General features: G+C 42.8%; 2 protein-coding genes across 3 annotated transcripts in view; both read left to right on the top strand.

Annotated features, from left to right (window-relative positions):
• Window positions 1–558: 558 nt before the first annotated feature.
• Window positions 559–2,885, top strand: LOC310875561 (doublesex- and mab-3-related transcription factor A1-like). Its single transcript, XM_083788837.1, has 2 exons — window positions 559–1,132; window positions 1,854–2,885. Exons 1-2 carry the CDS (start codon window positions 643–645, stop codon window positions 2,666–2,668), a joined length of 1,305 nt encoding a protein of 434 aa, XP_083644963.1. The 5' UTR covers window positions 559–642; the 3' UTR covers window positions 2,669–2,885.
• Window positions 2,886–5,971: 3,086 nt separating this feature from the next.
• The window catches only part of LOC310875447 (glucosidase 2 subunit beta-like), a 239,136-nt gene continuing 228,319 nt past the window's right edge, over window positions 5,972–16,788 (top strand). The window contains exons 1-5 of one of the 2 annotated variants that reach the window (XM_083788677.1): window positions 5,972–6,127; window positions 6,537–6,653; window positions 10,052–10,147; window positions 13,431–13,488; window positions 15,147–15,264. In XM_083788677.1, coding sequence (XP_083644803.1) covers window positions 6,046–6,127; window positions 6,537–6,653; window positions 10,052–10,147; window positions 13,431–13,488; window positions 15,147–15,264 — 471 coding nt within the window. In that variant the 5' untranslated portion in view covers window positions 5,972–6,045. The remainder of the gene's footprint in view (window positions 6,128–6,536; window positions 6,654–10,051; window positions 10,148–13,430; window positions 13,489–15,146; window positions 15,265–16,788) is intronic. The other variant, XM_083788678.1, reaches the window with a different exon arrangement.

Genomic DNA, 16,788 nt, shown 5'->3' with positions numbered 1-16,788 from the left:
TTAAGGGCCATTATTGTGTCTTTAAGTAAGGCTATTCATTGCTCAACAGGGCAACCATGGGGAATCTTAAGGGGATACTTATTGTATGCAGATTACCTGAGGCAACAAGCCTATGACTTTACCTTTCAGAAATAGTTGTAGTTCAGTTTCTTGGGCTTGGCAACTCAAATGTTGCCTAATTACAGTTGGAGTATGGGGATAGCGATGGAAACATATGTCAGCCTATATGCAACTGCATTAGGGTGACCAAAACAAATCTGTTGCAATGTTATAAATTATTATAATAGCCAGATTCAGTCAGTCATATAGGCCAGAAACAGCACAATGCTATAACAAGCACTGAATGTTGGCCAAGTCAATTATTGTAGACTACAGGCTGCCTATACAGATACCTACTATTCTCCCATGGCACAAAATCAACATGATAAGCCTTCAGGGAATTAAGAGGTTGGAGCGGAAAGGGGTGTGACTGCAGTGTAGTATTTCACGTCAAGCCACCTGGAGAGCACACTCTTAAGTGCAGGAGTTCACGGCTCCCTGCGTCAGTTGAGCATCAGAGCCCTATAGAAAGCTGACTAAAACTATAGGCTAGCCTACACTTGACTATTTGCACTGGAGATCTCGTATTCCTCCCCAAGAGCGATGATGGACAGCCGTATCAGACCGCTCGGCTTGGTAGGACACCCCTCAGCTACTCTCGCCGTGGGGGGCTTGCAGGTGCCGCACTCTCTCCTCCGACCTCCACCGCTCTTTCTGCGGGCTGCGTCGTGTAACCCCGGTCTAGAGAGGGGCTACCCCCGCACCCCGAAGTGCGCCAGGTGCAGGAACCACGGCGTGGTCTCGGCGCTGAAAGGCCACAAACGATTTTGTCGCTGGCGAGACTGCGTGTGCGCAAAGTGCACGCTGATCGCGGAGAGGCAGCGGGTGATGGCCGCGCAGGTTGCGCTGCGCAGGCAACAGGCGCAGGAGGAGAGCGAGGCCAGAGACCTCCAGTTCATGTACACCACCGCGTCCTCCGGAGGGGAGACCGGGCTGTCTGTGGTGGCGTCTCCGAGCGCCATGGCGGCAGTTACGAGCAACGGCACAATAAGACGTTTTGATGATTTTGCAGCAGAAAACAAAATAAAGGACGGTGAGTTTGTGAGATGGCGAATATCACACATATGATTTGCATTGGTGTTATACCCATGTAGCATAAACGAAACGATTGAATTGAACATGACGTGGACCCTGTTGTAAACAAGTGTAATGCTTAATTGGGTCGTCCACTCACAGTTAACAGTCTTTGTATTGAGTTTGTGCTTGAAATGTACTGTAATTCTGCAAACTGTTAATACATATTTCAATCAATCAATCAAAAAAGTTTATTGACGTATAGCTAATTGGCCTATATTATTAAATTTTGGCCTATATAGGCCTACTGTATACAGTACAGTACACAAACAAATGCATAGTCTGACTGTATACCACAGCATGAGGGCCATACCAGTGGTTCCCAAACCCAAAAGAGAAATTTGACTTTTGCCCTGAACCCAAACTAGGAAAAATAGCAAATCTATAAAGCTTTCACAATTTCACTAAACGTAAAGATTTGTTTTGGAATTTCTTTGATTTTTTTTTGTAACATTTTTATTCAGGAAATTCATTGTTTTTATTTATTATTTATTGTTTTGAATTAATAGTAAAAACAAAATGTACATAACAAAAAGTAAAGGGACATTTACTTGTGACCCATAAACATGTGTCCCAATGGGAAACAATGGGCTATATAGCTACTTGGAGCTGTTATGACAAATGAACTCATAGATAACAAGTTAACAAAGGCTTATTTTCTTTCTCATTTATTATTTCAGATGATAAATTGAGCAGATACAACTTTTATAACGGATTCATGGGCCGAACTCCTTTTGCACCTGCACACGCTTCAACAACACTGTCCTCCCCAAATGGCAAGAACGAGACGTCTCCAAGCCGAGAGAAGAAAATCCACACGACCTTCGACAATGACAGTGGCAGTCGATCCCCGAACTTCGACCAGCGGTCCGACCAAACGGAGAGCCCAAGCAGGTCAGTGTCCTCGTCTGATCTGGAGTCGGGGAGCGAGTCGGAGAGGCCCAAGGAGTTTCCAAACCTGGAGGCCTCGAAAGCTCCGAAAGACCGGATCACCGCCGACGTCATGGCCAAGATATTCCCCCACCAGAAGCGAGACGTCCTGGAGTCGGTGGTCAACACGTGCAAAGGTGACATTGTGAAAGCCATCGAACTCGTCCTTAGCTCCAAAGAAAACAAAATGCACTCGGAGAGTCTGGCACTCTCCTGGTCTGCGCACTCGAACGCGTTCAGGCCAACTTTGGGCTCGCCCGGCGCACTCGGTGCCGCGGGGAACAAGTCGGCCTTCTCCCCTCTCCATGCGCCACCGCTGCATCCAGCCGGAGGGGACAGCCTTTACGGACTCGCCCCCCGCTTTGGCATCAATTCTCTGCGTCTGGCCTATTCTTCAGCAGGCGGCATAACCGGCTTCATGTCACCCTATGTGACATCCGGGCTGATGCCGGCGTTTCCACTGCGCCCGCCGATGGATTACTCGTTCCCGGGCATGGTGCGAGACCTTTCTTACCTCCAGCAGAAGGATACGGGTCTATACGCTCGTCTTAACCATGACAAATAACTATTTTATTATCACGTAGCCATATTAAATTAGACATAGCAGGCCTTAAGAGTGCCTCCGACATGTTTTAAGTGTATTACGAGGTAACAGATTTTAGCCATTGAGATCTTTTTATACTTGTTCCGGTAGAGCTGCAGGCAATATGCAATAGTTTTTGAAAATGTACATTTTGGTAAAAAAATAAATAAAATAATGTTTATTGTTAATAAAGATATCAAAAAGTGTTCTTGTTTCAATCTTCATTTCACATCATACTATTTGTCGAAAAGGAAAGAAGCATGAAAAGAAGCAACATAACAAAACAGAAGAACTTCTTCAGTCTTGTATTCATGTCTGTTTAGTTTTTGTACAAAGTGTGACATTCAGAAGCATTCCTGAGTCCTGACCATCAGAGTTGTGATCCAAAGAAAACCAAATTCAAATAGCCTTCAATGCATTATGCATGTGACTGGGAAATGAAATGAAATCCAGTAATTATAAGTAAGACACAAAAGAGTATAGAATGGATGAAGCATATATATATATATAACTGAAACAAGTGATTGGGTTTTTGAATCTGAGCTGATTGATAATCCATCCTTTAGGTTAGATATCATCTATTTGCAAAGTTGATTTATTGACTTCCACAACTGCTTCAGTCTTTCATCAGCAAGTGAAACGTTTTGCTCATTTGTGCAAACTACATAGCCTGCCTACTCTCCATGGTTACATGGTTTGTATTCACATAACTGCAGAGTGCAGACCATCAATTCACTGTCTGTGATGCTTTTCCTAACCGTTTCATGTTGTCTAAGACCAAATAGAGCATAAGTTAATAGACTGTCTAGCATGGAATCATATTGATTGATTGAAAACTATATTAACAGTTTGCAGAGAAAAAAAGCGCAGGAAAGTACAGTTCAGTACAAGGACTGCTGAAGATTTAAAGCTCAAGAAAGCCTATATGGTTTGTTTACATTGGGGTCCTTCATATTCAATTCTTCAGAGGAAAAAAAGAATCAGAGTAGAATCAGTTTAGACTAAAGGTTTAAAACGGGTGAAATGGTGAGGATCATTTTCTGCAGGTCGGTCATAATCTGTTTTATTCTACTTGTGTCCTTCATATCAGTAAAGAATACCAGACCTATATACAAACATATATAGTATAACAATGTGCACATTTGTTCATTTTTGATACCTTGCTTATGCTTATACCACCATGCTGAGCCAGTGTAATCTAGTTAATTGTGTGTTAATAGGAGAACTGCACACTTCAGATAAATTGTCTGTTTTTCTTTGAATAATCGTTTATTATTTGGGGAGAATTGGGCATGCGGGACATGGGCACATTCCTTGTTTTTAGAACCCACCTCTAATGATTCACATTCACCCATTTTAAAACCAATTTCTAATAACTTGTGAACAATGAGGTGCATTGTTAGCATCACAGTGTACACAACATTGATATTTACAGCAGATACGTTTTGCCCTAATAGAGCATAGCAGTGGGCATGTTTTCCATGCATTCATTTTTCCCATAGAGATTTACAAAAATATTTATATCAATTATTTTAAGCCTATAGAATCCAGCCATCCAGGATGCTGGTGAATCATGACCATAAAAACTTTGATTCCGTGAAGAATGAAAAATGAAAACCGCTAAACAAATGGGTATCTATTAAAAGTAGTATATCATATAAATGTTTTTCTTCACATAATCAAAGATTTTATGGTTGTGATTCAGCATCTTGGATGGCTTGATTCTTGGCTTAAAAATATTCATATATATAAATGTTTTTGTAAATCTCTGTGGGAAAATGTAATGGCTGATTTTTCCAAAACCACGCACATTGCTATGCTCTATGCCTGGTCTCCAAAACAAGATGCTATGTCAAGAATAGGCAGGCAGGCAGGCAGGCAGGCAGGCAGTCTATGCTCGGACATAGAATAGATATACGCTGGTCGCGTAGGGCTTAATACCCAATGATGACATATCTATAAAGTAAGCTCCATTTGCAAAATAGGCTATATAAAGTCACATGATCAAAACCAATTTTTCATGCAAACTGTTATACTCAACATACAGTAACTATACAGTAAGCTATAAAGTCAACTAAACCCATACCTTGGTTTGCTTGTGGTTCCATCCTGTGTTATAGAATTGAGGACCTATTGAGGCCTACCATATCACATCATTATGAAGATCAATGTGTGTGTTCTACAGCCCAATGTTCAATTATGAAGTTTAGACCCTGCTTTAAATAAAACAGTTTTTAAATAGAACTGTGGGAACGTGGCACAAGCGTTATACATCAACATGTGGCATATAATCATAAACAATTCATATTTAGATTCATGTTCATTTACAGTAAACTGTTTGTATTGCATTTGAAAGAAACATTAAAAGAAATCCAGCTTTTATATTGTGTACTTCTTTATTGCTCATCTCTGTTACTGTGATTTCATTATCAAATCACATTGTGAAAAAGGTATTTAAAACACCTATAGTGGCTGCATTCATTCAGCACCATGGACAGCGAGTAGTCAATTCAAATTTATTTTGTCGCAACAGTTCACAAGTCTTGCTTCTTTTGCGCATTGTTGTATTTCTCCCAATAGTTATATGGGAGGTTTTTGTCGTTGGTCATAGTTTTAAACTCACTTTGGGTGTGTGTAATCTGTGGGAAGTATGTCTCTCATGTCTTGGTGGGCAGGTGGTTAGAAAGTGAAGCTCTGTCTCCACCACATTTTGTGTGCAGTGGGTGCATAGGTCTGTGTCTGTGTCTAGCGGGGTCTGTCTGTGTCTAGTGTCTGTCTGTCTGTCTGTACCTGAAATTTTGTTTAGCCCAAAAGGACCCTAACTACTGTAAATCCGGCACTGCGTATACTCGGGTAGAGACCTCTAGACCTACTGCACATGTAAACAGAGCTTTTTTGTATACTATTTCAATAGTTTTGAGAAAAAAAAGTCCCAAACATTGTCCCAAAATGACTGCAAGGGATTGCTGCTATTATTTTTGTTTAAAAAAAAGCTTTATACCCTTTATAATGTGTAGGCTATGTAACAAGGCAATGTGACAGTTTGTTTACTATAATGATGCTGTACCCACTCCAACTGTATATACTTAACTTTCCCCATTTTCAACAGTTTTTATTATATTTTGACAGTTGCTTTGGCAAAGTAAACGCACGTTTTCTCATGCCAATAAAGCTCCTTTGAATTGAATTGGCAGGTGGCAGACGTCACCGTACGGCGACAAATAGAAAGCCTCCGATTGCGTCACCTGACCGCATGTTTCAGGAAGTCTTTGTCGTTCACGTGAATGTGAAAACAAACACAACAAGCTCTACTGTATCAGGAGGAGTAACATTAATGTTCACAAAGCCTGTATTATAACATGCGTGGTCACATTGTAATTGCTGTTTCCCTGTGGTTCGTTTGCGCAGACTCGCGGAAAATTAAAGGAATATCTCTGTCTTGTAAGTGCAGTGTGCTTAGGCTAATGTATAGTCAATGACAACATGAACATGCTACAGTGCACAGCTCAGGGTGTTGTAGTACAGCTGCTCACACAGACGAGCTTGTGCAGGTGTTTTTAATTAACTATAAATTACATATTACATGCTACACTAGCCGCAATTTGCAACTGTAATGCTACGAGCCTGTTGCACAGTTGCATCAACATTTACATTCAATAAACACCCCAGTTTATTGCTAAAGGTAAATATATATTTATGCTGGCGCTGCCTTTGCCAACTTATTTACTACTACTATAACCTAGTGCCGTATGTGAGGTTGTTATCTACCCGCATATTACCTCTAGTTTAAGGTTGCATTGCACAATAGATCATCAATCAAATACCAATCTAATCATCTTTTTCCATACAGACAAGCGGTTCTACAAAGAGAGGCAGAGCTTCGTGTGCATTGATGGATCTAAAATGATCCCGTTTGAGCTGGTGAATGACGACTACTGTGACTGCGAAGACGGTTCTGATGAACCAGGTAAAGTTATAGTTGTGGGTTTGCTGACTGGTGGTTGTTTGTTGGGATCCAAATGATTTCATTCAGCTGGGAAAGCTTTCATAGCAGCTTATCTTTTTCTATCACACGCTGTGAACCGTGGTATATATATTTTTTAAATGTTTAATTTACCTTTTCATGGAACAGACTCTATAGCCCCATATGTGCCCTCTCCCTACGCTCATTCTGTAGCCCTCCAAGCAGAACCCAAATGCTACTGAAGTTTCTGACATTTGTTCGACCCAGTGCATTGGGTCCTGTTCCACGTCGTCCATGCCACCTGATTAAAACATTTACTGGCTCATGTTTACATGTTTACCGCCTCCCCGCGCTCTTTGACGATATTCTTCAGTATGAGGCTTTCTGAATATGTAAAGTATAAGTACCCATACATGCCGCTGCGAATATCTCCTGTGGCGCGGAAGCCGTTAAGTATTTTTAATATATGTTTGCCCGATTTGGAAGCTTGGATTCTTCTTTTCCTTCCTTGTTTATTGACACCTCATTGTACCGCCTATCTGGCTAGCTAGTGGCGCTATAGCTATGACACAGCAGATCAGAGGCAGGGACGTAGCCTCACAAGCCAACCGCACACCGGGAGGCGGTACAATAAACGGTAAACAAACAAGAAGAAATAAAGCGACCAAATCGGTCAAACAAAGATTAAAAATACTTAACGGCTTCCGCGCCACAGGAGATATTCGCAGCTGGATGTATAGCTACTTAAAGTTACCGAATTCAGAATAACTCAAGGAAAATAATGGCGTCACATGCCGCGGGTCCTATTTTAGAGAGAATCTCCATTTCCGCATATAGGAATTTCCATACGAAAATACAGTAGTGAGCAGGGACCCAACGTAAAACTCAACAAAAGATCAGAAAAGTTTTACGTAGGGTCCCGAAAGGGGCTACTCATTCTGTAGAGCGCACATATAGGGCTAGGAACAGACTAATAGACTAATACCGGTAGATCTATTTGGGGGATTGTTAGCTCTGGTCCATAGCTAGCCCCACAAGCAGAACCCAATGGTACTGAAGTTTCTGACATTTTTGAGACCCAGCTACCATGGGGTCCTATTCCACCTCTACTCTGCCACCTGGTACGCAAACATAAATAAACATAAATACCGTCGGTTACGTCGTTTCTGCGTTTGAGGGCTTCTGTTCGTTTGAGGGCTTCTGATTCTGAGAGCTATATAAGTACCTATAAATACCGCTGCGAATTCTCCTGTGCCGCAGAATAAAAAAAATGTAAATACTCCAGTAAAGTAAAAGTACCTCAAAATTGTATGCCATTTACCCCAAAAGTAAATGTACTTAGTTACTTTCCACCATTGCTTTTGAGTTCAGTTCACCTTTCAGTGTACTTGTGGTGTTTCAGTGTACTTGGTAGCCTCGGAAACACAGAGGTTTTTTATATCCAGGGAGAAAAATTAAAGTACTTTGGTGCAGTCCAAGAACCACTGGTGGTGTACATCATAGTGGTTTTCCATCCCAGAGTATGATGTAAGAGCACAATGACTGCAGTGTGAGGGTTGACTTAAGATAGTCAATGTTGTAAAAATGAAAGCTCAATCTGTTAAATGGTAAACATCTCATAGATAGATAACCCTTTATTGAGCCCTGTGGGGAAATTCAGGTGTCGATATCAAAACAGGACAGGTACAGGTAGCAATGGGAACGAATAACAATCAACAATCTGATAAAGCTATCTTGCACTTTTATAGTTTGGGATAATATAATGAATAAATTAATATCCTACCACCAATCATCCGTTTTTATTTCTGGAGACTCCTGTTCAGGACAGGCTTCAGGCCTGCCTCCTCTGGAGACTTGGCTCAGATCTGAACAGATTTGGTGTTAGGAACCCGTTGCGACTGTGTGCCCTTGCACAGGGTTTGAACCCATGACCATCCGCTCTAACCACTACACTAGGGCGGCCCAAACTAATATCCAACGTTCATATGTGTGCAGGGATTGACACTAAGGCCTCGGAGGCGCTTGCCTGTCGGCCAAGTACAGGTCATGTTGCCAAAAGGTCATGCCCACTTGCCCAAAAAGCAATTCTCCATTATACGTCCCATATTCAATTAATGGATACATGTACAGACAATAGTGGATATGACAATAGTGGATATATATGTACAGTACACAGTGACAGTGACAGGCATCTTAAACTGTTTGTATATATGGATAATATATAATAATATATCATGTACCATTCAACAGCTACAGTGTATCATTAGCTATGTATATATCATCTATCAGCAATGCAACATTTACAGCAGGCAACAGTCCTGGTGCTTTTGTCTATCCCCAGTAGTCCATGTGCAAAAGTGCCAGAGTAACGCAGGAGTCATTAATCCTGAGTCATTAATCCTGAGTCATTAATCCAAGAATAGAACAGAATGTGTGGGGGCTTGGTTGATGACTACTGGCACAGAGGACTGACCAAGAAGTCGCACTGTCTTGCTCTCATCCCCACTAGCTCATCATAGAGGGAGTGGGAGGTGTTAATCAGGAAGGCTTCCCCACGTTCCACCCCATCCTCTCTTTGGCAACCACCTCCAGATTGTCCACTTTAACTCCAACTACAGAGCTAGCCCTCAACAGACCACGGCAAAGAAAGAGGACACTGGCTACTGCAGCGCAGACATTTTAGAACACGCTGAAGGACCTGAGCCTCCTCAGGAAGAGCAGCTTGCTCTGTCCCTTCCTTTAGAGGGCCTTTGAGTTCTGTGTCTCGTCCAGTTTGTTGGTCATGTGTACTGTATGAATAACAGGCTTCAAAGGGTGTCAAAGGAGAGCAGATTGGTACTTAACATTATTTATTTGGCAGTCATAAGGAACCTACCATTTAGCTTTACAAAATTTAAAATTATTTTGTCCCTTACAATTAAAATGTCCTCTTCACCTTATCAATGAACTGAACCCGGAAAATAGTTTGGTCTTTTTTAAACTGAGAGGACAGAGAGAATGCAGTTCATGAGGTCATCTGTTTGTCCTCTTGAAAAGGGATGAGCATAGTTCAAAAAGGAAGAGACAACAAGCTATGTGAAAACTGTGAGCCCACAGGAGCGCACATGAATGGCACTGCATCCACCCTCCTCGTTGAAAACCATTGAGTTTAGATGACTTATATATGAGTTTAGACTTATATATGAGTTTAGATGACTTACTATATGCTTGCAGACCAGCTATTACACATTTTATTTTTCCATTTCTAACACAATCCTCGCCTGTAACAACAAAATAGAGACGCCAGTGGTAAATCTTTCATGTGTACTAAACCTTTACGCTTGTTATGGGAGTTTAAATGTGTTTTTGGACGTCGACCGTGATGTGATATACTAACCTCTGCCATTTGACCTTTTGGATAGGCACTGCAGCCTGTCCTAATGGCCGTTTCTACTGCACTAACCTGGGCTTCCGTCCGCATTACATCCCGTCATCACGAGTCAACGATGGCGTCTGTGGTAAGGCTAAACCAAGCCAAGAATAGGGTGTTGAAGATATACAGGGTAGAGTTACAGGAACATCATGTCTTTTATCAACGTCAGCTCCATTATATGGGTCGTCTAACCCATTTTGACCTGAGATCAGATTGAAAAAAATGTCTTCTACATCCTGACAGTTTTCTGAAAAAGCTATGTTTCTATGTCAGTCGTTCTTCGATTTTTCAAAAATAGCAGACCTACAAGCTCGTAGCGCGACACTCGGTGGCGCGCTATGAGCTTGTAGAACTGCTATTTTTCAATAGCTAAAGCATAACATAATGCTAACACCAAAAGGGGTTCCCGCCCCAAAATGGGCTAATGCAGGGGTTCTCAACCTTTTCAGGTCGTGACCTCCCAAAATAATCATACTTGAACTGTGGACCCCCCCCCCCACCCTGACAAGTACTTGGAATTGTAGGAGTTTGACTCGGTTCCATAGCTAAATATTGTGAAAATAGCAGATCTACAGTACAAGCTCCGGCGCTGTGAGCTTGTAGATCGGTGTTCTTTTATTATTATTATCTTTTTGACAATTTCTTGGCCAATATCTTACCAGTTTTTATAGTATAGTTTGTTGATTACTTTTGATGCAGTAATAGTTTCTGTTTTCTTATTTTCTTTAGGTATTAAAAAGGTGTGAAAAGTCCTTCAATTGTCACTTGACCATGCTCACATTGCGTCGCAATCGGGACTGGATTGTGATCTTGTAGATACTGCACAATAAGTACCGGTATTTTAACTTTTGTTACTATATTTTGATGCCTTTTACTCAAGTCCATTTTGAATACGGGACTTCCACTTTGCAGTATTGATTATTTTACTTGAGTAAAAAATGTGAGTGCTTTTTCTCACCACTGATGTAAGGTCAGCAACATAAACAGCGTGCCGAGTAATCCCTTTAGAAGTGATCAGAGCTGTCACGCAGGGAACGGCTGCGTGAAACAGGGCTGCACCCGTTGCATGACATAGAGGAATGAATAATAATAGATCAAAAACAACTCCACAGAAGCAGCTGCCTCCAACTGCACCGTGTACACCATGAAGTATGAAGAACGCTTAGGAAGTTTGGCCTGCTTACATTGTGTGTGTGTGTGTGAGAAAGAGAGAGAGAGGACTTGTTTTGTTTGCTTCTTCATCTCTGTTTGTTTCTGCAACAACAAGGGTGTGATGGCAACCTGCAACCTGTCAATCCCCCCCAAATACACACACACATCCACCCACCCACCCTCTGACACACCTCTGTCAGTCTGTTTCCTTTGAACAACCTCCTCCACTGAATCTTACGACTTGAGTGCTCGTCAAGAAATACCAGGTTTTCTAATGCTAAACGCACCGCACGACGTTTTGTTCCACCGCGTTATATTACCAGGGAGCGACACCATTGTACGAGAAACTATTCAATTAGGGCCGAGGCTCACGAGGCTCCCACCTCGTCCGCCTCAGTGCTATTCTAGATACAAGAGCTTTGGTCAAACATCCAACCCATTCTGTCATCGACACCCCCTGCCAGTCAGCAGCATTCCTGGAAGCCTTTAATGACAGAGCGACAGTGGGTGGCATCACATGAGAGGAAAGAATGAAGGTGTGGGGGTGTAGAGATGGAGACTGGAGAGGGTCCCCTTCTTTCAGTGTCTTACCACCCCCCCCCCCCCCCCCCCCCCCCTAACCCTTTATCTGTTCTCTATTATCTTTCTCCCACTCACCTTCACATGCCCACTTAGGACAGACAAACACTGCAGCAGCGCCTTTTCCCCTCTGTCGACGGCTTGCTCAGGCGCAGGGTTCTGATGTTGTAGTCTTACTGGTTTACCAATGGGGTTCTGGGTAATTGAGGAGCTTCCCACTGTGACCACTCTCTCGGCTTAACCCATTCTGACCGGGCACCCATTTTGGTGTCAGCATCATGTTATGCTTTAGCTATTTAAAAATAGCAGATCTACAAGCTCATATCGCGCCACCGAGTGGCGCGATACGAGCTTGTAGGTCTGCTATTTTTGAAAAATCGAAGAGCGACTGACATTTTTAGAATCTGATCTCAGGTCAGAATGGGTTCATCAGACCATTGTGTGTCCGGTCGGAAACCTCGTATGAATCTGATCTCGGGTCAGAACGGGTTAAACATCAGAACATGAGAGACATCTGAGCACTTACAAAGCTCTGTGTAGCTGATCGTATAGCATGCTGATTGATCTCCTCCACTCAATTGGAGAGCAGGCATGCAGGGTGAAATCTATTCCAAATGGAGATAGTCAAGGCAAGTTGGGAAAACTATACTTTTGAAAGTTGTGCAGAAAGTTTGCAGAAGTTCGAATAGCCCTACTGTATGTTGGCGAGAAACAGCAGTGAGGAGGACACTGATGGATGCCCTCAATGTTCGATTAGAAAATCAAATCCCTCGTGTGAAGTGAGAGGCGCTCTTATCGTCATACATCATCATACATAATAATTATATCAAGTCATCACGTTCTGTTATACAAACACCTGCTACAAACACTAACACATTGCTCAAACACACCTACACACAAAGCTGTGCATAGGAGGGCCCCTCACAAAGGCGAAAATAGGCCCTGCGAGCATGTAGATCTGCTATTTGTTCTTTCTGTTTTGTTTAAGAAAGACTTCTGACATATTTTGAAAATCTGCCTAAAATAGGGACGCATTTTTATAATTAACATAAACATAAATACTGTTGCAAACATATCAGACCAAAAAAAAAAAGTCCATGTACTGCTTTTTTTTTTCTGACCAGAAATGGGGAGGGATAAACTATATCTATATAACATGAATGACCAAGACGGGGGGGATATCAAAAGCAGAGGCTTTGATCGCCCCCCACCCCCCCGCCAGCAAATCCATCACTTGTCCTGATTTTGGACCATGCTAATGTTGGACTATTACAAGATTAATTGCATTTTGCATTATTTTATTATGATATGATGTCTAAACAGTTAAACCAACTCACTAAATGAAAAAAAATCTCACTTTATAGGATTCTAATTGTATTTATATACTATGTAAAGAAGATTTATTTTTATTTTTATATTAGCTCTTTCTCACAGGTGCGGCAGAGGTGAATTTGAGAGATATTGTCAGTAATAATCACGTACAAGATAATTTCATGTATTGGATATTAACTTTAATCGCCCAATTATGTCTGCGTGACATTCAGAATTAGAATGATTTCTGGCGGTGATTCTGTGGCTCCTGTGTCTCGCGTCTCAGCACGCCCTAATGGATTCATTCCTCCTCTTCCTCCTGACAGATTGCTGCGATGCGTCAGATGAATACAACAGTCACGTCCGCTGCCAGAACTCCTGCAGGTCAGTTGGATCAACAAACACCAACACCAACACACAACAGGATGCATGCGTGGACAACGAGAGACATAAAGCAGAACCTCAATTTAGTATTCGCTCAGGCTAAACAATTCATACTATATAAGACCATTATTCTGGACTATAATATATCCCATTCTGACATGAGATCAGATTCTAAAAATGTCTGTTTGAAAAATGACAGTTTTCTGAAAAAGCTATGTTTCTATGTCAGTCGTTCTTCGATTTTTCAAAAACAGCTAAAGCATAACGTAATGCTAACACCAAAAGGGGTTCCCGGCTAAAATGGGATATATATATATAACACTGCATATCCATTACACATAAGTTGTGCATCTTATGTACCCATTATCACCATCATAAATGCTACCACTGTGTCTGTCTTTCCACTGCATGATGGATTCACTGCTGCCACCAGGGGGCAATGATGTCCCTGTAATAGAGACCTGTAGTTCTGCTCATAGGTTCCTGTTTCTCCCCCTGGCTTGCACAGAGCCTCTTTCCTAATGTAAATACATTAGGGATGTGTCTTAAAGAGCTTAGTCTGGATAAGGGGACTGACTCATCACCCCATTACCCTTTGCCTTTCTCATCCTGTAGTATTTACAGGCCCAAGCTCTTTGTCTGTAAATTGCACGTGTGTGCGCGCCAGTGGCTCATTAGAACTCTGGGCTATATGGTAGTTTTCATGAGCAGAGGCTGCTTTTTTCCTTGGACGACAGTGACAGGCCTCGCTCCAAATTACACACTGTCATGCAAATGGTAGGATCCGTTGACGAATCCTGTGAGAGGTTGCGTTTTTTTTTGTGTACAGCCGCATGTTTTTCTCTCGTTGAAACAGCATATACTCCTATAATGTTTGCTCCAGTAAACCCTCCCGGTCATCTTCGCATAGCAAACATTGCACTGATTATATACACTTGAAATGTAGACCAGTACTATAGCATCTCTGTCCCCGGAGTAAACCCAGACTCTTAACCCATTCTGACCTGAGATCAGATTCATACGAGGTTTCCACTGGACACACACTGGTCTGATTATCCCATTCTGACCCGAGATCAGATTCTAAAAAATGTCAGTCGTTCTTCGATTTTTCAAAAATAGCAGACCTACAAGCTCGTATCGCGCCACTCGGTGGCGCGATACGAGCTTGTAGATCTGCTATTTTTCAATAGCTAAAGCATAACATGATGCTGACACCAAAATGGGTGCTCGTTCAGAATGGGTTAATACACTAACCCACTTACATTGTTGACGGTTGACTTTTGTCATATTCAAGGCCTGCATATGACAACAACAAAAAAAGAAAACGGAAATAAAAACCCACAACCCACATACAGAGTCTGTCTCATTATGATTTCACAATGTCTACACTCTCATGTGCCAGACTCTAGGAATACAATTTAGTTCAACGACACGGTGTCCACCCACATCTTATTTACTCCCCCCCCCCCCCCCCCCTTCCCCTTTTGGATTCCCAGTCTATTGAGGGGCCTTCAGAAATTGGATTGTGCCATACTGCCATCTGACAGACAGAAACACGAGTGGGCATTGGGTCTTTCTGTGTGTGTGTTCTCTTCCCCCCCCCCCCCCCCCCCCCCCCTCACTAATGATTGGAGCGCATGTCTCCTACTGTCTTCCAGGAATCTGGGGCAGAGGGAGCGGGCAGACGTCCAGGGCCAGATGAAGACCTTGGACGACGGCCTTCGTCTGAAACAGCAACTCATTGAGGAGGGAGTCCTACTCTGGAGGGAGAAGCAGGTACTGTACACGTCCAAAATGCGCAGTGTCTTTTTGCCCCCCCCGCCTTTTTTTTTTCCTGAGTTTGACCTCAGTTATGCAATTGAGCAATGTAGAACCTTGGTCTTATCCTGTATGTCATTAATGTAAAGGTCTGCTATTTTTGAAAAAATCATGAACATGTGGTGCAAAGCTTTGAATATATACTCTTTCAGAGCGAACTTTTTTAACTAAAATCTTTGCTTCTGGGAGGTGGTCCCTGAAACAACACATTTTCAGATGGGGGTCAGCGGGCAATTTCATATATTTTTGGGGGTCCTTGACAGGGAATATTGAGAACCACTGATATAGAAACACGAGGTTTTTCAGAAATACACTTTTAAAAATAAATTTTTTCAATTTCGACGTCAGGCCTAAATGGGGTAAGTTGCTTGGTTCAATAGATTGGATTTTGATTTGATCAGATATGGCCCCCTCCTATATAAACCCATTGAACTTCCAGCTCCATTTTAAACCATCAACACATCCTTGGTTCTGTTGACTCTGTTGAAGAGTAAGAAGTAGGTCGGGAGTGGCTTAATGTTCGGTATCGGTTCGGTAACGCGCGGGAGTGTATCCCTGTTACAATGCACTATAGACCCCTGGGAGATGGAGTCTGTCCCTGTTACAATTCCCTATAGACCCCTGGTAGATGGAGTCTGTCCCTGTTACAATGCCCTATAGACCCCTGGGAGATGGAGTCTGTCCCTGTTACAATGCCCTAAAGACCTCTGGGAGATGGAGTCTGTCCCTGTTACAATGCCCTATAGACCTCTGGGAGATGGAGTCTATCCCTGTTACAATGCGCTATAGACCTCTGGGAGATGGAGTCTGTCTCTGTTACAATGCCCTATAGATCCCTGGGAGATGGAGTCTGTCCCAATGCCCTATAGACCCCTGGAGATGGAGTCTATCCCCGTTACAATGCACTATAGACCCCTGGGAGATGGAGTCTGTCCCTGTTACAATGCGCTATAGACCCCTGGGAGATGGAGTCTATCCCCGTTACAATGCGCTATATAGACAGACCCCTGGGAGATGAAGTCTATCCCTGTCACAATGCCCTATAGACCCCTGGGAGATGGAGTCTGTCCCTGTTACAATGCCCTATAGACCCCTGGGAGATGGAGTCTGTCCCTGTCACAATGCCCTATAGACCCCTGGGAGATGGAGTCTGTCCCTGTCACAATGCCCTATAGACCCCTGGGAGATGGAGTCTGTCCCTGTTACAATGCCCTATAGACCCCTGGGAGATGGAGTCTGTCCCCGTTACAATGCACTATAGACCCCTGGGAGATGGAGTCTGTCCCTGTTACAATGCGCTATAGACCCCTGGGAGATGGAGTCTGTCCCCGTTACAATGCCCTATAGACCCCTGGGAGATGGAGTCTGTCCCTGTCACAATGCCCTATAGACCCCTGGGAGATGGAGTCTGTCCCTGTTACAATGCCCTATAGACCCCTGGGAGATGGAGTCTATCCCCGTTACAATGCGATATAGACCCCT

This window comes from Protomyctophum parallelum (genome assembly GCF_964188405.1).
Source record: "Protomyctophum parallelum genome assembly, chromosome: 18".
NCBI classification, from domain to species: Eukaryota; Metazoa; Chordata; class Actinopteri; order Myctophiformes; family Myctophidae; genus Protomyctophum; species Protomyctophum parallelum.
This window is presented reverse-complemented; position numbering and strand designations above follow the sequence as displayed.

Excerpts from the sequence above, each read along its gene's own strand:
- LOC310875561 (XM_083788837.1), top strand. The coding sequence starts at position 643 with ATGATGGACAGCCGTATCAGACCGCTCGGCTTGGTAGGACACCCCTCA. Across the intron at positions 1,133-1,853 it reads AGAAAACAAAATAAAGGACG|ATGATAAATTGAGCAGATAC; the intron begins GTGAGTTTGTGA and ends TTATTATTTCAG.